Source organism: Camellia sinensis, chromosome 2 (genome assembly GCF_055761805.1).
Source record: "Camellia sinensis isolate YWXY chromosome 2, ASM5576180v1, whole genome shotgun sequence".
Classification (NCBI taxonomy): Eukaryota; Viridiplantae; Streptophyta; class Magnoliopsida; order Ericales; family Theaceae; genus Camellia; species Camellia sinensis.
The window spans coordinates 179,174,409-179,200,228 of NC_138962.1; the positions used below are offsets into that span (position 1 = coordinate 179,174,409).

At 34.1% G+C, this 25,820-nt stretch overlaps 2 protein-coding genes across 28 annotated transcripts in view; one reads left to right on the forward strand and one right to left on the reverse strand.

Moving 5' to 3' along the window:
- Window positions 1–25,820, forward strand: part of LOC114260051 (putative E3 ubiquitin-protein ligase HIP1) — a 46,756-nt gene that overhangs the window by 20,533 nt on the left and 403 nt on the right. Inside the window, exons 1-14 of one of the 27 annotated variants that reach the window (XM_082907425.1) lie at window positions 12,301–12,526; window positions 12,637–13,268; window positions 13,407–13,633; window positions 13,737–13,941; window positions 14,684–14,814; window positions 15,093–15,197; window positions 16,175–16,233; window positions 16,305–16,487; window positions 16,597–16,701; window positions 23,210–23,446; window positions 24,053–24,258; window positions 24,715–24,754; window positions 24,912–25,004; window positions 25,100–25,243. In XM_082907425.1, the coding sequence (XP_082763551.1) occupies window positions 24,080–24,258; window positions 24,715–24,754; window positions 24,912–25,004; window positions 25,100–25,243 (456 nt within the window). In that variant the 5' untranslated portion in view covers window positions 12,301–12,526; window positions 12,637–13,268; window positions 13,407–13,633; ... (6 more) ...; window positions 23,210–23,446; window positions 24,053–24,079. Of the gene's footprint in view, window positions 1–12,300; window positions 12,527–12,615; window positions 13,634–13,736; window positions 13,942–14,683; window positions 14,815–15,092; window positions 16,488–16,552; window positions 16,702–22,190; window positions 22,934–23,209; window positions 23,447–24,024; window positions 24,259–24,714; window positions 24,755–24,911; window positions 25,005–25,099; window positions 25,244–25,820 lie in introns of those variants that run through there. The other 26 variants (XM_082907420.1, XM_082907424.1, XM_082907419.1 and 23 more) reach the window with 26 other exon arrangements.
- LOC145820736 (uncharacterized) lies at window positions 4,993–11,431 on the reverse strand. Its single transcript, XM_082917337.1, has 3 exons — window positions 11,377–11,431; window positions 5,671–6,087; window positions 4,993–5,583 (listed from the first exon to the last, which is right to left on the reverse strand). Exons 2-3 carry the CDS (start codon window positions 6,085–6,087, stop codon window positions 4,993–4,995), a joined length of 1,008 nt encoding a protein of 335 aa, XP_082773463.1. The 5' UTR covers window positions 11,377–11,431.

Sequence of the window (25,820 nt, forward strand, 5' to 3'; positions counted from 1 at the left end):
AGACAACACCCAATAGTCAACACTGGCAAAGGCTTGTTACCTCAAACCACAAGCCTCCTACATTTACTCAGACAATTTCTGATTTGCCTCATGTTGAAAAGAAAATCATGAATCGTGAAGTAATGTTCCTTAAACACTACTTAGAACCAAAGTGCAATCTTAACTTTTATCGGATCACATAAACCTACCACATTTGGGTTAATAGCCTTGAAAATGCACTCATTTCGATGTTCTCATAGAGACCACAACATAGTAATAGGTAATGCTTTTCACATCATTCTCTCATTATTGCTGAGACTTTCCTCTGCCCATCAGTTAAGGAGTTCCTCCACTAAGTTTGGTAATGCACCTTGCACATCCCACCACTTTAACATCTCTAACCAAAACCTTCAAGAAAAAAAAAAAAAAAAATCTTTGACTAAACTCTCTAAGCAACTAGGCAATACAATAACACATGATTAAGTGGCTCACCCTCAATTTTGCAAAAAATGCAAAGGGTTGATTCATTGGCATTAAGAACACTATTCGTAAAAGAGGTGTGCTAAACCCAGTTGTCAGAAAAATTATACACAAATGAAATTGTAGAAGTACCTATTTTTGAGGTAGTCCAAACCAGTTTATCTTCTGTGTCTGACTAGATTGTAGGAGTTGCCTCTAAAAGGGCTAACATTCTAGTAACCTCCACCATTTCCCAATCATATAGCTCCTTTCTGAACTGAAACACCCACTCTCCTATAACCTCATTCCTTGTCAGCATTGAATTTAAGGAATCTCCCTTATCAACTACCAATCTATGTAGAAGTGGAAATTCCTCTTTCAGACAAGGGAGAGAAAGAATCTTAATATACTTTTACACATCTCCAAACACTTTTGTGTAGGACTTACGTGCAGGTTCCAATAGATTGATTTATTGGCCAATAGGTCATTTGATAATTAGCAATGTTTTTCTTCAAATACTAATAACAAACGTTACTAATTGTCAGTTTTCAGCAACAATTCAAAAATTCATTAAAAAAATGTACTAATTCTAAATTTCAGCGATAACTTAAAAAAATTCACAAAAAAATGTTACTAATTGTCAATTTTTAGTGACAAATTCAAAAATCATCACAAAAAGTCTTTTTTAGCGACTATAATGATAAGACCAACTTTTAGCGATGAATTAGGCCTTGTTTGCCAAGTGGCTTTTTAAGCCAAAAAGTCATTAAAAAAAATCAAAAAGCCAACAACCCATACCAAAAAATTAAAGATTTCATTTTCTCTCGACTTTTTATACATATTTTCGTAAAAAGCCAAAAAATCATCCCAAACATACTAGTTTTTTTTATATCACATTTTAGCCAAAAAGCTAAAAAGTTATTAAAAAGTCTGTTCCCAAACAAGGCATTAATATGATTTAATGGGAATTAAATTCAAGTATTAACACCTACTGGTAATTTATTAGAGGACGGGAATTATAATTTTAAAAAGATAATAATAAAAAATATTATATTACCTTTACCTATCGGTCAATTTATCCACTATCCACCTGTCTTTCTAAGTATTATCTATCTATTCACGTATTATTCCTCTATTTGTCCTTGTGTACCTATCTGTCAACTTAATTTGTCTATCTTTTCATATCACCACCACGATCAGTTGATGGCATTAGCTCCTACCTGTCACTTTTTGGCGATTTTTTTAAAGTAGGTGGTTCGACAATGATATAGTGGTAACAAAACTAGGTTTTTACGGCTTTATATCAACAACATACAGTAAATGCAAATCATGATTTCTCATTTTTACAACTTGTTTTTTTTACATGTCGTAAATAATTTTCCAATCGTGACATGTCTATTGCGTAGGTCGTGAATGCTAATATAGATGATTTTTTTACAGCTTGCAATGTTAGCCGTAAATAATAGAACTTTCTATAACGTGCATATGACATGCCGTTAACACATCAACATACCAGCTGTTAAAAATATTAAAATTTCACGGTGCATAAAAAGCAAGCCTTTAAAAATTCATTTTCCACAGTGCACAAAAAGCCAACTGCTTAAAATATTACACTTTTCACGACACACAATTGCTATTGCAAAATGTACGATCGAAAAAAAAGTAACGTCAAAATAAAAATTTTAAGTGACAAACACAAAAAAAAAAGAATTTAAAAAATAATAATAAAAAAACAATCAAAACCCCAACTCTTCAGCACTAAGAGCATCCACAATGGGCACACTAAGGAGAGTGTTAGTGTCTGTTGGTAAGTTTTAGCTAGCAAGGTTTGTTGTTTGGTGCTGCAGTAGATCGGTTAGTGTGTGTGTTAGTGGTGTGTGTTAAAACGTTTGTTATCTGCAGCGATGGTTTTAACTAGCGGAGGGGAGCGTGTTTGTGTTCTTACGGGTTGACCGGTCAGCAACAATTTTTTTTTTTTACTTGTTGGGATTTTTTTTGGACTTGAAATTTAATTTTGGGCTTAAAATTTTTGATTAAACTAAATTATTTACTTATTTTATTTATTATGTACACACACACACATATATATATATATATATATTTAACACACATCTTAACACACCCCTTAATTTTTCAACCACGCTCTTTATTTTTCACTAGCTAAAGTATAAAAAAATGACACTCTTTATTTTACCTAATTAGTTTAGCTATTGTGTGTTTCAACCATACTCTTTATTTTAGCTAGTCATTCAAACTAATTTAACCAATTTTCAAAACAAAAAATGCCACATATATATATATATATATATATATATATTACTCTTTTTCATAGAATGCCACATATGCACCTACTCTCTAATATGGTTGCCAATGTGACATTTGCAATAATATTTTTAAAAATAATATTTGTTAATATTAGTTTTAAAAATATTATAAAAAATAATTTTAAGTAATATTTATTTTTTTATTATAAAATTTATAGTATGTGAATACATTTCAACATATGAATTTGGTGGAACCATCTTGAAAGAAATGGAGGGGAAGAATAAAAGAAAACAATAAAGAATTTTTTTAAAAAAATAACAATACAAAGGAAGTTCTTCAATAATTATAATTTATAAAATTAAGAACCGAAAGAACACAAATTAACTAATTAAAAACCTTACAAAGGTCAATGAATAAATAAGAAAAAAAATCATAAATAGCAAAGTTAGAAATAAAATTCAAAATAAATAAACTATTTCTAACACTAATTGTTACAAATCTCCATGTAGATGCCACAAATGCTCAACTAGGTCTGCTTGGAGTTTAGAATGAGTTTGTCTATCTCTTATGCGATGATGATTTTGAATGAAGTCATAAAGTTCGGGTGTACGCTCGTGTGACACTGCTGGAGGGAGAGTTTCATCGATTGCATCATAATTACAGTCTATATTTTGTTCATTTCGCTCATCCTCAACAATCATGTTATGCAATATTATACATGCCTTCATAATAACTTTAAGGGTTTCAACTTTCCAAAAACGTGCAGGTCCTCGCACAATTGAGAAACGTGCTTGGAGCACTCCAAATGCTCGTTCGACATCCTTCCTTGCTGACTCTTGAGCCTTAGCAAAATGTATTTGCTTATTGCCTCGTGGAGATGGAATTGTTTTAACGAATGTTGACCATTGAGGATATATACCATCAGCGAGATAATATCCCATTGTATAGTCATTTCCATTGATTGAGTAATCAACTTGGGGAGCACGCCCTTCAGTAAGGAAAGAAAATACAGAAGAACGTTCTAACACATTGATGTCGTTATGAGATCCCGGTAATCCAAAAAATGCATGCCATATCCATAGATCATAGGAAGCCACCGCTTCTAAAATAATAGTTGGTTCATGGATATGACCACAATACATACCTTTCCATGCAGTAGGACAATTCTTCCACTTCCAATGCATACAATCAATGCTCCCCAACATTCCAGGAAACCCACGATTTTTTCCCACCTCTAGTAATTTAGCAATGTCATCTTTGTTTGGTGCCCTCAAGTACACATCTGAAAAAATTGCAACCACTGCCTGAACAAACCTTTGTAGACTTTCTATTGCAGTGCTTTCTCCAATCCTCACATAATCATCTACAGAATCGGCCGCTACTCCATAAGCGAGCATCCTCATAGCCGCTGTCATCTTTTGAAGGGAAGACAGACCAAGAACTCCAATAGCATCTTTCTTCTGCACAAAATAAGGATCATATGCTTCCACCATAGATAAAATACGAAGAAAGAGATATCGACTCATCCGAAACCTCCTCCTAAATAAATTGGGCGGATATATAGGCATTTCAGAGAAGTAATCTTGATAAAGTCTCTTGTGGCCTTGAATTTGATTACGATAAATAACTGTATGACCTTGAATAGAACCACGATGTAATCCCAATTGCCTCTCATTATTTAGCCGCTCTTCTTCTAAAGCAGCTATTGCAAATATCTCCAATTCATTATCAGAATCAGAGTCATCAATAATCATCTTAATTACACTATTGCGAGCCATGGAAATTAAAAGAAGAATGCAGCTGAGTAATAAACAACTGAAAATAAATATTAGGTTGTGTTTTGCTTCTTAAGCTTTGCAAGTTTCTGCCTAACAACTTCAATTTTCTGCAAAGTCAAATTTATAAAACATATCAAATAACTTCCAAAATCAAAACACCAGCAACTTACATAATCTGTATTTAATTGATCAACAAATAGAAATGTCCTGTAAATAAAAATCACTCCAATCCAACATACAATAAGAATTATATTTAGCCATGGAGTACTTCAACAAGCATTCAACGAGAATTCCACTCAGTAATTAAATTACTACTAGTTCAACCATTCAACAATAGGTAGTTCCAAAAAACTTTTAACATATAATAAATAATTCCAACATAAACTGCATAAAAAACATAGTTCTGCCTACAATGGAGAATCAAATCCAACAATAAATAATCAAATCCAACAATAAATAAAGTGAAAAACATAGTTCCAACAACTAATTTTTTTTTGGGTAGTTCCAACAACTAAATCTTTTTTTGGAGAATTTCCATTTGGCGGCGATGAAGGTATTCTGCTTGCAATGAAGGCAGACCACTTGTATCTATTGACATTATTCGCTCTTCCTCCTTCAAATGTTCCATTCGTATCTTCTCTTTCTCATTATCAACCTTTTCTTGTTCCGTTTGCGTCCTCTTTTTCTCATTATCAATCTTTTCTTGCTCTTGAAGATACGACCTTTCATACATCTCTATTTTCTTGTCATTCATTTTCTTTCTATCTTCCTTTAAATCCTCTAATAATATTAAAATATGTGACCCTCCTTCATTTCCATGATCTTTATTCTTTCTTTTATTCAAACGTTCCTTTTCAGCTTTCCTACCCGGTGGTCTTTCCAAGTCTACATTGTCATTATGTGAAACATCATTGTCCTCTAAATTGATTGAATCCGGTGCACTAGGAGAACAAACGCCGGGAGTTGCCACTTTTTTTGGTTTTTGTTTCTTCATGCTATATTCCTCTCGCCATTTTGGTTGATCTCTTAACTCATGCCAACAATGTTCAAATGGAAATGACGATTTGTACAACTCTTTGTATAATTTCTTCGCATCAAGAATCTGAATAATAGATAAAAGAACACTAATTATCATGAGATTAGACAATTCCAATTATAATAAGTATAAAAAACTCAATGGCATTAATACCTTATCTTTGTCAGTCTTTCCACTTTGATTCAACCTTTGGATTTGGGCGAAGCACCCACTGAACTTATTCGTGGCAAGTTGAATTGCTGACCAACGGTTCATTAAAGAAGTTTGACTACGATTAGATGAAAAAGTTTTGTACTGGTGGAAATACTCCCACACTCTTAGCCAATAAGCCTTTGATTTTTGTTCATTCCCTTGCACTGGATCTAAGCTAATGTTAAGCCACGCCGATATGAGCATACTGTCTTCTTCTGTAGTGAAGTTGCCACCTCGTTGTGGTTTCTTGGTGGTTTCTATTTGAGGAGAGATTGGGGAAGACTGATCCCCTTGGTCAAGAGGTTCATCCATAAATTCATAATCAGTCCCATCATTCATCAAGTTGGTGAAATATGCATCATTTTGTTGCTGACTCATCTATACACAAGGTAAACAAAATTATGGCAACATATATTGGGTTGGAGAAATAACTAAGATTCCCAATTGGAAGCAAATTAATTAATAAATAGAGATCATGTAAATTAAAACATTAGTTGTTTTGTTGAAAATGATTCAATGATAATTTTAGATAAATAAATGGAGATCATGTAAATTCAATGAAAAAGAATTTATGGAGCTGCGGAAGATTCATCTTTTCTTAAACAAATCAAAGAATTCCAAGGTATGTGAATCAAAGGATAGAATAATTGTCGGTTGGAAGCACTCATGAAGTCAAAGGAAGCAAGCTGAGCTTTCAAAGAACCATGAATCAGTATGTCAGAGGATATCTTTTTAGTGAATATTTTATTATTGCGCAAAATCGAACTCGCTAGAATTTTCTCTCTTTCACATGTTCTTGATAAAAAGAAAACCTTGCTCAGCAAATTTAGTAGACTCCAAAAACTCTCAAAGTTATCACACTTCATATAAGAATAATTTATTTGACTAAGAAACAATTATTTGGAATTTGATGTGTGGATATCATTTTTCATTTTTTACTAGGTACATTGAGTTGGATAAAGGATCATATTTAGCTTATGAAATGAGAATTAATGGGTAAGGAATAACAATTTTTTAAAATTAATATACACTCCATGCTTAAAAAAATAGAACATAAGTCAATATAAAATGCCAAAAATATTTAAGATGGTTATTGAACTGGTTTGAGGTTGATTTACTAAAATCTGTTGTTTATGGTCTTTTTCAGCGTAGTTTTCATCCCAACTGCACACAACATCTCTTTTTAAATATACATAATTTTGTTAGTATTTTATGCAAAATTTAGTTAGATCTTTGGACTTGGTTTGTGTTGCATTAGCAGAATCTGACTTTTTCAATGGAATTTTCTACCATAGAATATGCCTCAAGACGGTCTGAGATCGGCTGTGTACAGATCATTTGTCATATGTGATGATCCAAAAGGCGTAATTGAATGTAAAACGATCAGAAAATCCAAAACCAATCCTAACAGATCAGATGAAAAAGGCAAAAGTCGAAGAAATCCTAGGAATTTGAATTCCTCTTCTGCATTCAAAGAAGAATCAATGAAGATGGGCTCAAAAAATGTCACAGAAGAAGATTCACATAACCCGTGGTCTGTGGGGATGACAATTGATGGGCATTCTAAAGAAATTACGAAAGATTTGTTGAAAGGAGCTCTTGATTTGCAAGAGTCTTTGATCATGCTTGGAAAACTACAAGATAAGTTGTGGGAAAATCAAAAGGAAAAATCCAGGGGAGACAGAATTGGTGAAGTGGGGATTGAAAGAACAAAATCCCATCACTTCCAAGATCATGATTCCCAAATGGGATTTGAGAAACCGGGATTTTCTGCTGATGGGTGTTCGAGGGATTGTTTTGACGAGCTTAGGACTGTGATCAGAGACGGTCTTGCTAGGCAAAATCTTTTGCTGCCCAGTTGCACTGAAAAAAAGGCTTACTGTGATAAAAGAACACTGGACTCGGGTACTGATATTGCCTCCACTAGCTCAAGCCAGTCCTTCCAAGGCTTTGCCTCTTCTGATAGTTCACTCTCATCAAATGCTCCTCACAAGTCAAAAGGCTCGAATTTGATTGCCAAGCTTATGGGTTTGGAAGAAATTCCCTCAGAAACCGTGCAGATTAGTCCCCAGAAAAAGTTGGAGAGTAAAAAGATTTCCTTTCAGAGAAGGCCTATGTTTGAAATTGATATGCCAAAGGCGAGGAAATCTCATTCTGCTGATTATAAGGTAGATACAGAACAGAAGAAACTGAAAGAAATAGTCAAAAGATTTGAGAACATGCAATTTGAAAGGCTTGTGAATGGCAATTCTGATGAAGGGTTTGTGCTTCAATCGCATCGTTCTTAATGTTATTTCTTTTAGAAACTTCTGTTTGTTCTCTGATTTTTATATGCATATATTGTTGTTTAAATATATTTTTTGAAGACAATAACAAAGTAGGCAATGCAATGTTGAAACTAATGAGACAGCCTTAGAATCATCACCAAATAAAGAAAATTTTATTGCGAAGATTGAAACATTATATGACAATGCAGGTTGAAAATGTGGGATGCAAGTATGGTGACAAGTCAATTGACCTTAGTTGTGAAAATGAATCCGATATGACAAGAACTGGCACTACAACTGCAGATCAACTCCTTCCTAAAGAAAGGACAGATTCCTCTGAATTTCAGAGTAAAGGTATAGCACATTCTTAGATTTGAATTTTTTAAATTATTTAGGGTCGATTATCATAACAGCGGGAGAGATTGATGCAGATGTGACCCATAGGATTAAGGCAGGATGGTGTAAGTGGAGAAGTGCGTCTGGGGTATTGTGCGATAAACGAATACCCACTAGACTAAAAGGTAAGTTCTATAGAACGGCTATTAGACCAGCTATGTTGTATGGGATGGAGTGTTGGGCAACCAAGAAACAACATGTAGATAAGATGAGTGTGACTGAGATGAGAATGCTAAGGTGGATGTGTGGTAAGACTAGACAGGACAGGATTAGGAATGAGTGTATTCGGGAATGGGTAGGAGTAGCACCGATAGAAGATAAGTTGAGAGAGAATCGTTTGAGATGGTTTGGTCATATTCAACGGAGACCAACAGAGGCAGTAGTGAAGAGATGTGATACTGTAATGATAGATGGAAGTGTTAGGGGACAGGGTAGGCCTAGATTAACATTGACTAGCGTTATAAATAGAGATATGAATCTACTTAATTTGACTAATGAAATGGCCTTTGATAGGGCCGCGTGGAGAAGAAGGATTCATGTAGCCGACCCCATTTGATGGGACTTAAGGCTTGGTTTGGTTTGGTTTGGTTTGGTTAGTAATGAAGTGAATTCTCTACTCTCGCATACATGTATGCATTCTGTAAGTATAAAAGGTACTAATTCATGGAGGAGGACTGTCTCTTATCCGAGTGTCTTCAGGGCAAGAAAACTGTATTACAATTATGGTTCAAAGTTCTAAGCCCGCCTTACCCGTCACTAGCTGTTGGATGTAACTTATATCATTTCTTTGCATAGCGTTCCCACAAGTACAGGAAAAAGAAAAATGGAAAAGGGTACTGCTATTTTAATGTCTGCATATGGGATTCTATATCTATAACTGGATTGAAAATATACACACATATAAGGCGAGTCATTACTCTACCTTAGGGTGCATATATAGGTACTTGCATTTGCAATATGCAGTTCAATTGTATTGATTTTTATGGGACTTTTTATGTCTTTTTAATTGCAGACCAGTATGATAGCCACCAGAGTTCTGTCTGCAATGTTATACCACAGACTACCCAACAAGAAAGCCTCACCAAATCATCTGAAGAAGCTAACCATTGCATCAATAGTACTGAGAAGAAATGCTTCAGAACAGAAACTAATGTCGAAGATTTGCTTTTGAGTAGTTCATTGTTCCTCAGTTATGCGGAGGAGCAGTTTAATATCAATGACAAACATGCGATAGTTTTACAGAAAACTAGTCTATACTTTTTGTGTTATGTGAAGCTTTTAAAAGAATAATCGAATTTATGTAGAAGAGTTTTTGGAAACTTGCCCAAGTGTTGCCTATAATTAGAGTTGTGGTGAGTTTTGGGTAGTAAAAGATTGTACGGTTAGAGTTTTAACAGGTAGAAGACAGAATTTATGATTTGGCAAGGAAGAAGGCCGGATTTTGGCTTGATTTTTGAAATGGCAGATTATGGGATTTCTGAAATATTAGTTGCAAGAATTCTTTGAACAACCAGAGTTTTGATTTAGGTGCTAATTCAAAGGTACAAAGGTAGGGGAAGGGTAAGGTTGACTGGGTATAAGTAGACAGTCTCAATGGTCAAATAAATGGTCAAATATAAGTAGATCTCTCATGAATCGTATGATTCTAACAAGCATGCTCCCAACTTCTAATACATGAGAGATCTCTGAAAAACCCTCCTAAAAATTCTGCATCCAAGGAGAAATAGAATATTTAGGCCCTCTTCCCTCCCTTCTAGAATCGTTCATTGTTGGCTGAGTTTCAAATGAGCTTATGATGAAACTTCATCATTTCAATGTACTAACTGCGATTTATCTTTTTGATATGACAATTACCCTCCTTTTTTTTATGTATCTGTCTACAGGTACCCAACATGTGGGGTGAGGATGAGCTTCACAATGTTGTCCAGATGGGCTTTAACTCCAGTGCTCCACTCGACAGCCAAGATTTAACTGGTATGTCGACTCCTTAATTTCCCACACTAGCCTCTACACAGTCCAAGAAGAGTCAGAGGTAACGACTCTGTTCCCATTTGCAGGGTCTACGCCACCAGACCATATGAAAGTCGAACTTTGAATTTGTGTCTTTCAGTGCCAGTCTCCATTGTTTCTCCATTTGAGCTTTAATATAAATGCTACCAAAAAAGTTCTAATTCATTCTATCTCAAGAGAATTGTTTGATGGGCGAGGATTTGTGGGTTGAAGGTGTCGATTACTCAACAAAATCAATTGATATGTTGTAGAGGAAGCTGAAATATGGTGGTTGTGTTTCTAACTTACATGTATTTGTCTGGGATGGGGTTTCAAAGGAGATCGGAGTCGAAACCATAGAAGTGTACTTGCTCAATTTAGGAAGGGGGAAGGGAGAAGTTTGAAGATGTATATGTTAATTATATATTGACCAATGAATATGAGGTTTTATTCATGTTTACTTCATAAATTTCTTCCTAGGAGTATTTATTATTATTTTTCGGGAAATATCTTTTTTAGGATTAGTTATGGGTTAAACCTTGCTGATTAAGAATAATCGAATTTCGATTGAAGTAATAATTTTCTGCTTAGTAATTTACAAGGTCATAAAATCAGATAGGAGAAGAAGATAGTATCTCCATGGTAGCTGTTCTTCCTATATATCCTAGGCAATATCAAATAAAATGCCAGAATGTGAGTAAACCCATTATAGTATTCTTAGAATATGTAGAATTAAGGTCCATCTTGTAAAATCATTGGCAACACAAAAACTCAAAACACAAAAATAGAACAGTGAAGTATCAAGGTATGGTTGAACTCACAGATCAGACAGACAATACATACATAAATTGTATACAGATTCGTAAAACCAAGAACATGGGAGAGACCCATATTACAGAGGAACAAGGAAAGTTTGTCCTATACATATATATATATAGAGAGAGAGAGAGAGAGAGAAAAAGAGGGTTTATGAGTTGCATAGAAGGGGAAGACAGAGAGATAAAAGGATACATACCTTGAGGAAGAGGTCGATGGAGGGAGTTGCAGACAACGTTGAAGGAGAAGATCGTTTTCGCGTTGAAGGAGCAGATCGATTTCGCGGGAGAGACGTGTTTGGAGATCGATTTCGCACTGACGAAGCATATTGATTTCGCGGGAGAGACGTGAGCAGATCAATTTCGCGGGAGAGAAGAGTTTGGAGAGCCTTCAATCACTCTCCAATTGAAGCCAGCGGAGAAGCCGCGAGGGAAAATAGGAAGCCATTTAGCCAGCCCATTGGAGTGGGAATATTAGGGTCATCCGAGCTAAAATAGCTAACAGTCTCATTTTACCTCTTCCCTTGGAGTTGCTCTAACACATCAATTGCACCACCACTCACTCTCCAAAATTGACAAACTCTTAACACACCTTAACACATATTTTTAGGTCTCACTTTTATCACTTTTTATCATATAAAACACACTTTAACACACTTTTTTAACTATTCCATTGTGGATGTCCTAAGAGCATCTCCAATGGTTCACCAAATTTTTCACCAAATTTGAGTAAAAAAGGATCATTTTCTCAATCTAATACAGATTGCTCCAATGGTTGTCATCAAAGCAGGGGTTGATCGGTTGGTCAACCGACCGGTCGATCGGTTAGTGTATTTTTTTTTTTACCTCTTTGAACCTTTTGATCTATTTGAACCAAAATATTTGTAAGGGAACCGGTCTACCGATTGGTCAACCGGCCGGTCAACCGCCTGGTTGACCGGTTGGTCTCCCCTAACGATAACGCACAGTGAAGTCTGGAACCTGTTCTTATTTTAGTGAAATTTTTAATGAATTTTTGATTTGATATTGATTTGATGAAACCGTTAAAATGCTAAAAAATTATTTTTTTATCAAAATTTAAATCTAGTACCAAGTTTGATGAAGCGTTGAAGATGGTATAATATCTCTGGGTTCTAGGGAACATTTATCTCAAAAAAAGGCTCCATATACTAGTATCTCTATTGTGTCTCTCTGCTCGTCACTTTACTCTCTAATACTCTGTTTCTTCTCCACCGCTTATCACTGTTGCCATTGCGCCACCGTGACCACCAGTGAGCCACCTGGATCGTCTTCGCCTCCGTGCCTCTTCTACCAGGGCCGCTACTTTTGCCAAAGTTGAAACCACATCAGGTATCTTACTATCTCCATCTCTCTCTCTCAATCTTAATCTCAATCTCATTCTCAATCTTACCCAATTTCAAAACCCTAACATCATCCAGCTTATTCTGATGATGGGTCAGATTTCGGTGTGTCATCTGTAACCGCAGAGAGTGAAGAGGAGGAACTAGATCATCATTTGCTGACTGCACCAAATGGCGATGTGGCATTTCTGAAGGAAAAAACAGTGTGGCTTGCAAAAGATCTCCTTTGATTTATTTAATTTTTTCATTAATTTCCTATATTGGGTCCTGTTGTTTGTAGTGTATAAAATCTCAGGTGTCTTAGTAAACATTTCATCTCAATTAAATTGTTTGAGCTCCTCAATATTTTGTTTGCTGGATCAGTGAATTGTCCAAGTGACTTGTTTGTTTCCTATATTGTTCTGGTTATAGTTGGCTCTACCCTGTTGTACCATGAAAGTTTCCGACTTCTATGTCATTGTGGAACCTTTCTGTTTATAAATTGCTAATAGCTGCTTCTGAATTCCAAAAAAAAAAAAAAAAAAAAAATCACCGTCAAATACCCAATTTTATACTATATTGTAAATCCCTTGTGTGTGTGTGTGTGTGTGTGTGTGTGTTTTTTTTTTTTCAATTGGTAGTTTTTCCAGATGGATGATTACGAAATTTATTCTAAGATTGAAGAATATGGATAGCAAATTTATGCATGTATCTTACTTCAAGGATAACCTGCTTCTTTCCCCGTTATTTTGGTAATTACTAGACTTCATCTTAACAAAATGTTAGAAATTGATTTCCTATTTGGTTCAAATTTAGTACTGTAGTTTCAGTCCCGTTAATGGTCTTCTTTTGCTTTACTTAAATGGCTACTGTTATTGTGATTGCTCAAGGCATCATGGACAGAAAGGTATGAAGCTCATTTGTGGGACAAGAATTGCTGGAATGAATAACAAAGCAAGAAAGGAAGACAAGGTTCAATATCACTTCTCTCCTCATATTATGTATATATATTTCTTCATAAACATATCTTTATAGCAAGTTTATTGATTTCTTTCTGCTTATTGCATTGGTGGTGCTGGTTTTGTGGAATCCTAATGAAATGATGCAGTCTATCTGGGTATGTTCTAATTAATATAGTTCCCTTTTTTTTTTTCCCGTAATTATTTCTAGGAATATGGTCACTTAGTGGCTCTTATTTTATTTTGGTGTTGGTAATTCAGGTGCCTATGATGATGAAGAAGCTGCTGCTCAAAGACAAACAGCCTCTCTACTGGTGGTTTGAATGGGATGACGTGACTATGTAGTTTCTAACAAGCTTGTGTTAATTAGGTTAAATGGAATTAAATCACAAGCTATCTGCAGTTTCTGTACTAAATTGAGTGATACTGTCTCAAGTGAAATAGGAAAAGCATATGGAAAAACAATGTAAGTGGTGCATCTTTTAACTTGTGGTTTCCTAGGTTTCTTAGGATTCTCATTTATGACAGTAAATTTTATAGGTTGGTATGGTTATAAAACCTTTGTTGTTATTATTGTGCATAAAATTTGTTATTAGGTGATCTATCATGCTATCTTAGGTTCCCATCCTGCCACATGATAACTTAAAAGTTGTGTTGAGTTTTGATCAATGGTTGAGATTTTGATGAGACTACTGCCAGTTATATGTTAGTATTACATACACTGGATTCTATCTTGAATAACGGAAGCTAAAATTATTGCAATTGGTATGTTGAATGGAGCCCACAAATTCTACTCCTGGGATTGATTTTTGGTCCAGTTGAGGAGGGTGATTTGTGTCAAATGCTTTAAATGGTTGAGATTTATCGTAGGAAGCATGAGTAGCATCTTAAGAGATTTATCTATCCTAAAGTATGCTATTTGCACCTCAAGTTAGTAGAAAATGTGTGTTTTGAATTTTGGAGTCGTCTACCTGATACTTGATTTACTGTAGATGCATTCTCCAGGTTATATTCTGGTTCTGTGAGTTTCTCAGTTAAAATCTATCTGTGTATCCCAGGAAAAAACATTATTTTAATATTGTACAAACCTTTCAAGTTTTCTTTGTCAATTCCGTCATGGTATCCAAGCATTAATGACCTCCTACAAAATGTTCAATGAAATAAATATATATGGTGTTTATGCTTTAAAATTGCTGCTTTTAATGCAGGTATCTAGTCACGAGTCACGGCATTTAAGATAGTTCCAAGGGGAACCGAAGGAGCTGTTAGTGTTGAGGGAACCGTTGCTGGACTTTTAGCATCAATTCTCCTTTCTTTCGTTGGTTATCTGATGGGTGAGGTATAATAAATTCTCTTTGTTTTTACAATTCTAAATATTCGACTCTCATTCCCTCCACATTCTTTCAATCTTTTTCTCTTTTTTCACTTTGCTTGTCTCCTTTATGAACAAAACTTAAAACAGCATTAAGATGGTCGGAACTTTCATTCTGCTTGTCTGTTTTTTTTAAGCTTTGTGTCATTAGAATCTTTCAACAGGCACTTTTATGTTTATATCTCCGTAAGATATCTGACCAAATCTGTATTTTTCCTTCTCTTGAAAAAATAATTGGAAAACAGATAAATGGACCCGAGGCTGTGATTTGTGTTGTAGCTTCCTAGATTGCTAATCTTGGTGAAAGCGTGATAGGTGCTTCCCTCCAAGAGAAAGAAGGATTCCGATGGGTAAGTGACCAACACAAATTATTATTTCAATTCTTTACATTTTATTGCGCCATCATATGTTTTTAAGATTTTTACATGACTCAGATTCAACTGAATGAAGGCTATAAACTACTAGGGATTAGTTTAATGAATCCTTTAACACCATTCTACTCAGTCTACAATCACTTTCTTGACCTTTGAGATTACGAAGGTTTTACTCAAGGGTACATTAGTTGTGTACCTATCACTAGCTCCCTTTTCTCGGGCGTTTGAACCTTTGTATGAAAGATGAGGCTCTAACTTGTAACTATGTTGAATTTTTGTTTGAGATAGCTAGTTGGTTGAGAAAGCAACTTTAGAATGGACGTTGGAAATTTTATTTATTTTTTTGGATGGGGAGGAACCCATGGTTTAGCAAACCTTGATGGAACCTCAAATCTACTGTAAACCTCCGTCAGTCACCATAATCTCCACAGACCATGCACTTCAGTTAAGTCATAGGGCTTATGGCCTATTGTAGCTGGCCCCAAGACTTGAATAGGGGACCTTGGGCCTTGGGTGTCTCCCAAAGCCTTACCTGTCGAGCTAACCATTGGGGTTGGAATTGGGAAAACCACTTCCTTCTTCAAACCAATATTTTTAGTGTCACACTTAGTTTTTTTGGAGTAAAGAGAATACTGTGAAGACAGATTGCTACTCTGGATTTTAGGAGTTGAGAAAGGCTTGTTGCCACAAGTGCACTATACCTGCCACTATCTGAACAGATGCATGCATTGGCTTATTCCACACTAGCTGTTCCCTTCAAACATCTAATACACACATTAGGCATACTTCAAATGGAATAGTTAACATCAGACAGTGATGGCCCGATAAGGGCAGGCCAGGTACAGTATGGATTGGTGATTATCATTACACATACTACATCTGGCCTATTTTTTTTTAGGTTACCTTATGTCTGGTATTCTCCACTTCTGCAATTGTTTGTTCATTTTGAACAGTTAAGGATGCACTGCAGTGTTGTTTGATGCAACTATACTATAATTGGTATAGTTAGGAGGTAATATTGGGCTACCCACATTTCAATGCATTGGTTAGGTGGAGATTCAAAATTGTGGTTTGCTTTACTAGGGTGGAAGACCACGTGTTGCAGACTTCGTTCATGGTTCTGATGGATTAGGGAACATTTCCTTACCTCCTCCAAAATCCAAGAAAATTGAGAAGACGGCATCGGAATTTTTGGTGGATGTGGTTTCTAAATATCCTGGTGAAGTATCCATACTTGCGCTGGGACCATTGACAAATTTTGCTTTAGTAAAGTTTTAATATCTTTCCTTTCTGTTCACTCTCACAAATAATGACATCTTCAAAATTTTCAGGTGTGTACCCTTTACACTCAAGAAGCATGCATTTGTTTGATCAGGCAATGAAAAGGGACTCATCCTTTGCAAGCAAGGTTAAGAGAGTAGTTATTCTTGGTGGATCTTTCTTTGCATTGGGGAATGTCAATCCTGCTGCTGAAGGAAATGTAAGTGATTACCACCTGTACAATACGTTCTCCTATTCCATATGGTATGAAACAGAACATGCCTTATTTTATCATACAGTTCTCTTAGATGTATTGGATCTTTTTAGATTTGGAAGTGTAGAAAACTTGAACACCTATTGGGCACGTTCCATCTCATTAAATAAATTTGTTCAAAGCCATAACTGTTAGTTTTCAGTGGCAGTCTCGTAATCTCTCTTGGGAGGGAGTATTTTATAGAAGTTGGAATTAGAGCTATGGCACAAGCCAAGTGTTGATACAATTGAATCAATCCATGATGGTGCACTCGTAAGAAGATATTTGGGTAAATTTTGTACCGTTTAGAACTTAAAGATAGGTTTTTTTTTTTTTGGAGAGGGGGGGGGGGGGGATTGTGGATGATTTAGAACTTTTTGGATGGTTTTGAAGTTGAGAACAATTTTTGATGTTTAGAAACACAGGCTCCGTTTGGTAAGCCTCCCAAATTATAGTTTCACCCATTGATTTGAATGTGTTGTTTGTTTTGAGCTTTCAAATCATAATTATACACCCATTTCTCAAAACTCAATTAAAAACATAATCATTACTTTTCAAAACTCATAACCAAACACATAATTTAAAACTCTTTTCAAAACTCAATTCAAATCAACATTTTAATTTTGTTAAGATTTTAAATATTTTAATATTTAAATGTTATGATTTTTTAATTTTTTGAATATTTTTAAATATTTTAATTTCAAAATATTACGATTTTAATTTTTTAAATTTTAAAATATTTTGTAAAAATAAATTCAAACTCTATTTTATAAGAATATTTTTAATATTTTAATTTTTTTGTTATGTATTTGATTACGATTTGAGTGTAGAGTTTTGAAAGTAGTATGGAGTTTCGAGTTATGTGCTTGGTTATGAGTTTTAAAAATAATTTCTTAATTGAGTTTTGTTTTATGTGTTTGGTTACGATTTGAGTGTAGAGGAGTTTTTAAATTTAAAATATTAACATTTTAAATTATTTAAATTTTTTGAATATTTAAATTATTTAAATTTTTACGATTTAAATTTTTTGAATATTTATTTTGAAAAAAACTTATTTTTTTTGTAGTATTTTCAATTAAAAAATTGATTAATGTTATTTTTTGTTAATAATAAATTTTTTTAATTGAATTTTAAAAAGAATTTGGTTATGAGTGTTGATCAGAATTTTCAATAGTGTGAAAGTAGTGTGTTTTGTTATGAGTTATAACAATTTGAATTAAGTTTTGAAAACTTTTTCCAAAACTCATAACCAAACAAATTTTCTTACTTCACATGTCAAATCAAACTTTCAAAACTCAATTTCATACTCAATTCAAAACTTAATTCAACGCTCTATTCAAAAATCATAACTAAACAAATTTTCTACACTCAAATTATAATTCCACAACTCACAAACTCAAAATACAACTCATACTCTCAAATCATATTTACAAAATTCTATCAAACGCAACCATAGTTTTTGGATGATTTGTAGTGTACAGACAATTTTTGGATGTTTGAAACTTATAAATAGTTTTTTTGATGCTTGAAATAATATTTTGGTGGTTGATTGATACTTATATATATATTTGTCAAACCTATTTGTAATGTTTTTTTAGATTGTACAGAACAGGTGAAATAGAACCTGTTGAATTAAAAAAAAAAAAAACTAGACATTCTACGACGGGCAGAATAGGCCGTTGTGTTAATTATTTGATGACTAGCAATGAGTGTCGTGGTTTGTCTATTAAATTAACGGCGTGCAAAAGTAGTCGTAGAAAAATTAAACATGACATGTAGGATGCGCTGTTAAAGGTTTTAATGGAATGCTATGGCATGCCGTTGAAAGTGAATGATTTTTCATGACTAGTCATAATATGACGTACCTTGTGCGTCGTAGAATCATATCCACGGCGTGCATTTGGCGCCGTAAAAACCTTTTTTTGGCACCGTAATCCTTCAAAACAATAACTGTCCTTCTCACCAAATAATTTCATTAATCATATCATTTTCACTATAATGATCAATTATCTAACCTAATATCATATCCTATTATCACTTAGATACCCTTTTATATATTGAGTATATATTTTTTAAACATGTACCAGAAGTCACAAGCAGAAAATTTCCTCCATTTGGTAGGTACTAAAAGAAAATAAACTTAAAAAGCAACCATTGAATTATATATTACAAGTTTACAAAACTGTTACATGGATCAAGTAATTCAAACTCTCATACGAAACCTTAAAATTATCACATGGATCAAGCAACCATCAATTCATTATATGAAACAGTACAACAAAGAACTGCAATTCAAGTGAAGCCTTGCCATTACAACTAAAGCAAACTAACACCATAACAAAACCACAAAAATTAAAAGCAAGAAAAAACTCAAAGCCAAACACTAAAAGCTTTAGGGGACACAACAAAAGCTACATCAAACAACATCTGCAAAACACAAGAAACTTGAATTTCTAAATGGTTTGACTCAAACTTGCATGAGCTCATCTCCCAGAAATTTGACACTTATTCAAGGCTTGAAAGGTATCAGAAGCAACATCCTGTATCTTCAACATCCATTAATTCTGACTTTATGTCTTCTTTGTCATTCAATTGTTGAGATGCATTTTTCTCCAACGTTTTTGTTGCACCCTAGTGCTTAAGTAGAAGCCAGACATGTGTGAGAAACTGTCCACCATGCCTAAGCTCTTGAACATGGTGATTCACCGAGCAGCAGCTCGCATCATAACACAACATCTCTACCCATATATTATTCATGATCTCCCTTTTGTACTGCTTCTCCATTAAACTAGGGGCAAGTTTTTCTCCATTAAACTGTGCTTCATAAAATTTCTCCACATTAGGATAAGCTTGCTTAAAATTTTCATTGTTGTTACAGAAAGGTAAAGTAGGACAAAATAACAGAAGATGCATCATGTAATATGACAATATTTTGGTTGTTTTCACTTTGTTTGGGACTGACTTTGAACTTCCTGGTTCTGAATGATAGCAAATGTCTGTAGCAACATGCCCAACAGCAATACTTTTGCCAAATTCTAGCTTGATACTCCAATTAGCATCCAATCCATATTTTTCAAGGGTCCACTCACCTCTTTTAATGGTATAAGCCTGTGGAGTTTCAACTTCCAAATCCTTCTGTGATATCTTACCAAGCTGACAGATGATAAGTTCTTTGAGACTAAGGTCGACTCTATGCGATGGTAGGCTGAACTTTGTTGGTTTATATTTGTTGCAAAAGTTTATCCCAAATTGTCCCATAACCTCAGACCATCTTTTGTTTTTTTTTTTTTTTGGTTACATGACCATCTTTTGTTTTTAGAGATCACAAATTCGTGAAGATGAAAAACCGGAGTGACCAACTTACTTGGGTAATGCTTACATGCCCAAACAATTGCCCAATCTGAACCAAGTTGCACTAGAGCTCCACCTATTTCTAAACAAATGGCTCCAACTAGCAAAATTATGGTTATCGGAAGATCACCTTTCAAATGCCCATCAGGCTTTTTAACTAAGAAAAAGCCCACCAACACAGTGACAATGCAAGAGATGCAAATGAGTCTGAGAATGCTTCCACATACTGTAAAAATTGTGCCTGCCTTACTGAAGAGCATGTCATACATCAACCCCAACTCAATCTCAATCAACTTGAAAGTATTGTGAGCAGCATTATCTTTCTTCATCAATTCATGAATTTTTTTTGTCAATTCACTACATGAAAATTAGGCTATAACAACGTTTTTGCTATGCCATTTTTTCAAAAAACGTTGTTTCAAAAGTTTTCAAAAATACTTTACAGGCAACTCATTTTGAAAAACGCGTGCTACTTGTACCAACATATTTTCCCTTTCAAGGCCTACGCGTTTTTCATTTTTTCATTTCTCTTGGTCAGCCCTGAGATAGATCTAGGGTTTTGTCTCTTCATCACTTTTCGCTTTCTTATGGTGAAAGTTCACTAGATCGAGCGTCGTAGGCTCCGATTTACGATCTTTCTATCCGACTCTCTCCATCTTGGCTCAAAGCTCTCGATCAGTCCGATTTGAAGATTAATTTTGTGAGTCTCATTTTCTGATTTTTTGATTTTGTTTATATACGAACACAGATCTGTTTCTACGATCTCAGATCTGTGTGATATATATATATATACTAATTTATGTTAAAGAGAACACAGATCAATCAATCGATCGATTGATTTTTAGTCTATTGATTGATATCGAACACTCTCTCTCTGTGGATTTGATCGATTGATTGCTTTCGTTCAGATCTGTAAGTTTTAGTCCCTAGGCGCATATTAACATCCTCAAATGCTTAGTAGTGTATATTTAGGATCTCTCTCTGTAAGTTTTGGTTCAGATCTGTAATTATTTAGGATTTTTTTTATGTTTTTGATTAGTAGTGTATGTTAATGTTAGTGTTTTTGAATTGTTTTTTTGTTGGGTTGTGGATTCGAATAGGCTACCTTCTTTGATTTCTAACTAAAATTTTGAATGGTTTGTATCGTTCTCTAAATCTCTCCTAGTCTCTGTTATCAGAATCTTACGATTCGCGATTCGATTCACGATTCAATTCACAATTTTTGCAAAATCGATACGAATCTATAGGTGAATCTCTCTGTTATCAGAATCTTACGATTCGCGATTCGATTCACGATTCGATTCGAATTTTTTGCAAAATCGATACGAATTATGGGTGAATCTATTTTGGAAGTAAATCTCTAGTGAGTCGCATGATTCAATTCACTTTTTACGATTCACGTAATTTTTTAAATTATTGTGTCTGACATATTTTCAACTATTTCTTTCTCCATATTTTTAATGAAAATGACATAATACAACTTCTAATAGCGTTTAATACCAAAATAACCAACATATATACATAATTTGTTATTATTTTAGTGATCATGAAGTTTTTAATAGAATCCAATCAGATTCATTCAGATCCAATATATTTTTAACCTTTCTTCGCATTTTTTTCCCCCTTAAAAAATCATAATATATCTTTTAAAGATGTTTAACATTAAAGTTACACTATGAATTATCTATTGCTATTTTATTAAATTGAATATAATTGAATATTACATATGTGAGGTCAGTTATACCTTTGAAAATGTTTTAAGCTTTAAAATAAAATATTCTAAATAATTCTTTCTTATTATTTGTTCACTGTTACTTAGAAAAGTATGTATGCTTATTGTCCAAATATCAATATCGTTGTTAATTATTGTTACTTTGAAAATTGATAATTTGTCTATTTGATTATTATCTTTATTAAGAATGGTTAATAATAAATATCTAAAAAGAAAAAAAGTAAGATAGTGATCTTACATAAGAATTTTGTTAACTTATTACCTATTAAACTACGTGATTATCACTCAAAATAACATTTTCATTGATTTAAGTCTAGATATTTCATATTCATAAGATATATTTAACATCTAAATGGGTAAATATATATTTTTAAGTAATTTTAAAAAAGTGACCGAATCTTTACGATTCACGATTCGATTCGATTCGCGATTCGGTACAAGGTCATTTCGATTCACGATACGAATCTCGATTTGACAACTATGCTCCTAGTATGTAAATCTCTATCGTTCGATCCAAATCTTGGTCCTAGGATTTGATTTTGTTCATTGTTGTGTGTCAAGTACTGAGTCGATTGAATTATGTTGAGATCTTTAACATTTGAAACTTCAATTTTTTCTCAGTAACCAAGCAGTGTTTTTGTTTACTTTTCTATGTAATTTTCTTTGTTACATCATAGCTGTCTAATCGATTGTTAGTATGAGGTTGTAGATCAAGCTTCAAAAAAAATCCTGAGTTTTTATTTTTCTCACTTATCTATGTATTTTGATCCTCTTGAATTCTGGTTATTGTGTGTGTTTCTTATTCAAAGATACCTATGAAGTTCTTCGAAAGTTCAGATTGGATCCAAAACCTGGCTGTTTGATTTATATGTTGTGGAATTCCTTTAAATGGTAACTGGTTATAGAGATTTGGAATTGAGTGCCGGATCCTGGGATTTTGTAGTCCTTGGGAGTTGAGGCTTACACATCCTGGCAAGGATTAAACCTCAAGCTCTGCTACAACAAAGCAAGAAGAAGGGTCCAAGTCGTATCGGTGCCACTACAGTTATTTTATACAGCTTAATTATAGTTGTGATGGTGTTTTTCCTGTTTTCTACTTACAGACATTGGACTCAGGTTTGTTGGAATCTTCTTTGATGAATTAGTACTTGTTATTTTGATAAAGTGGGATTCAGAGGGACTAGCATGACACCTTGTATCTTGTTAACCAAATTTAATTTTTAGTTTGATTATTAATTCATATGTTTTGAATCTTGTGGGTTTGGTGAAAGTCCTGTATCGGTTTTCTTGGAATGATTTCTCAATTCTAAATTTAGCAACAACCCATGTATTTAATAAGTGATAAAATTTTTTTTAATCTAATACTGGACCTGGTGCTTTCAAATATTTCAGGTCTGTTGCAGTGCTATCTACATTTGTTTAGTATCAAAATAGAACCACAGAAAATCCAACAATTGGATTGATGTTTCTTCACCCAATTCCCAAGTTGTTGTGGCCGCTTTGGTTGCTGAAGCAGAGCTTGCAGAAGAAACTGAACAACTCCAAGAGGGTGTTGTGGAAAGTGGTGGTGTTGTGACCCCAACTAAGCCCAAGAAATGCAAACCTGCATTGCCTCTAAAAAGTGACCGAGTATGTGTAAACTCATTCCTTATTTCCCTTTCTCTTGAATTGTGGACACATTAGTGATTTAATTTATTGTGTTTCTTTGATTTTCCAATTTATTTTAATTGTGATTGTAAAATTTTTAGTTTCAAGAATCTTATACTTGAGTTGGGATAGATTGTGCTAATTAAGATCTACTTTAATTGGTATTTATTTTGTTTTTCTTGGATTGTGGATGTGTGTAGTGAATTACATATTGAATTTTGTTTGATTTCTGTTTATTTTGCAATTTTAGTTATAGGAAACCAATATGAGAGATTGAAACCATGTATTGTGGGTGTGTTATAGTCATTTATTTACTTGTTTTTGCTTGGTTTTATCTTAATGATGACTTCTGCACTTCAATCCCTTAGAATCCTCCATTGTAGCATCTGAAAAAGACTGAATGTCATATTTTTGTTTCTTCATTTCATCTGTTGATTATCTACGAACTTTGTCATAGTTCATGCTCATTTGAGAAGAATGCCTTTTATGTAAACTGATCTTGAATATTAACAATAATTCTGCAATTTTCTCTGAATTCTCAAATTATTCAAAATGATTAGAAGGCCTCGTGGTCATCACCGTTGGCAGGCTTGAAAGGGCAAATGGGGTCAGGGCATGTGGGAAGTCACTCCAGAAATGGAGGCTTTGAAATTGGCCCCTTGTGCAATGGCAGCACAGGATGAGAAATTTGATGTCCCCGACAACATCTGCCAGCAGGTGAAGAAATTAGGGCAGAACCCGGGCTGCCTTTGTGCTGTTATGCTTTCTGACACTACCAAGTTTCTTTCAAATCTGTAAGTTTCGTTCAGACACCTGATTTCCACTCTAGTGAGTCTTCTTTGATTCCCTTCTTTAATGGATAAATAGTCATGGTTTTGGTTTAGGCATATCCAATGTAATCATGCTCAATAGAACTAGTAAACTATGTTTTCTAATTGTTTTGGTTAATCAGAGGACCTATGTTCAAAAATACATGAAAACCGAGAGAGCGCGCGCGTGTTTTTATTTTTTATTTTTAAAAGCAGGTTTTGGGAATGTGGGTCCTCTTGACTTTTGCTCTCTTCCCCTGTGTCCATGTTTTATTTTGCACTTACTTGAGCTTGGGTACTTAACTTGTGTACCTTTGAAGATGTAGCAGTGTGTGTACCATTAATTAATCTTCATTTTCTTTCTTAATGTTTTGCTTTTCCCTTCTAACATTTTTTCTCTTTACCCAATCAAATCTCTAAATATCTTTCTTTTTGCCATAGGCAGATTCAGCGTGCCTTGCAAGTCCTACATTGGGTTGAGGTTAGATCTTTTGCTTGGTTTATTTTATGCTTTGATTATCAAGTTTGTGTTTGCTTTTGGAATGGACAGAAACTTGGAGTTTTCATGTCCATGTTCTCCATATAGTTATTAGTTAGCAGTAATTTTTTTACGACTTGCACTTATGGTGGTGTGCCAGGATGGGATTATTGTTCATGAACAACCTTTGTTTTATGAGGAGCCTGATGTGCATGAAAATATGGGTCTTGATGTAGACGATATGTCTTATGAGGTAACACTAATAAATTGAAATACTCATTTACATGGCTCTTTTTTTGTCCTTGCCATTATTGAAGTTTGGCTCATAAATGATTGACTTTGGATTAGGAGTTGTTGGCCCTGGAGGATCAAATTAGAAATGTGAGCACTGGATTGAGTGAGGAAGCTATTTTGGCAGCTGTGAGGCGGCATTGTTATCTGTCAATGAAATTAGGACCTCCAGTGGAAGAGGAACTGTGCTGTATTTGTCAGGTAATTGACACTTAAATTCTGTCTTACAACTTATCTATTTGGGATCGGCTAAAAAAGTCATATATTATTTCAATTTTTTTGTCTTTAGTGAATTTTTTTTAGATTCGTGTAAAAAAAAATTATTTTTATGTCTGACTAGTCTAGAGGGATCTAAAAAGAAGAAAAAAAAAAATTGAAAAAATTAATCACCTTGATTGGTTTTAATTGATTTTCTAAGAATTGAGTTTTTTATTTTTTTGTTTTTGGTGAATTTTTTTAATATTTTAACCAATTTTTTACTTTCTAGATGCACGTAACCTAGATACACCTAAGAAGTAAAATACTTTTGAAAAAGTATTTTAAAAATCCATAAATACACAATAATACGTAAATGTATTGAATTTTTATACTTTTGTATTTTTTGTATTTACTGAAATTTTTGAAATTTTTTTTTTCCCACAAATATTATGCTTTTTAAGTGTATTTATTACCAAACTCCATTCAACTCACCATCTCTCCCCACACCCAGTTCTGGCAGTTGGGAGGGAGTTACCAATTCATGGGTTCTATTTTTTCTCAAGTTAAAGCTCCCTATTAA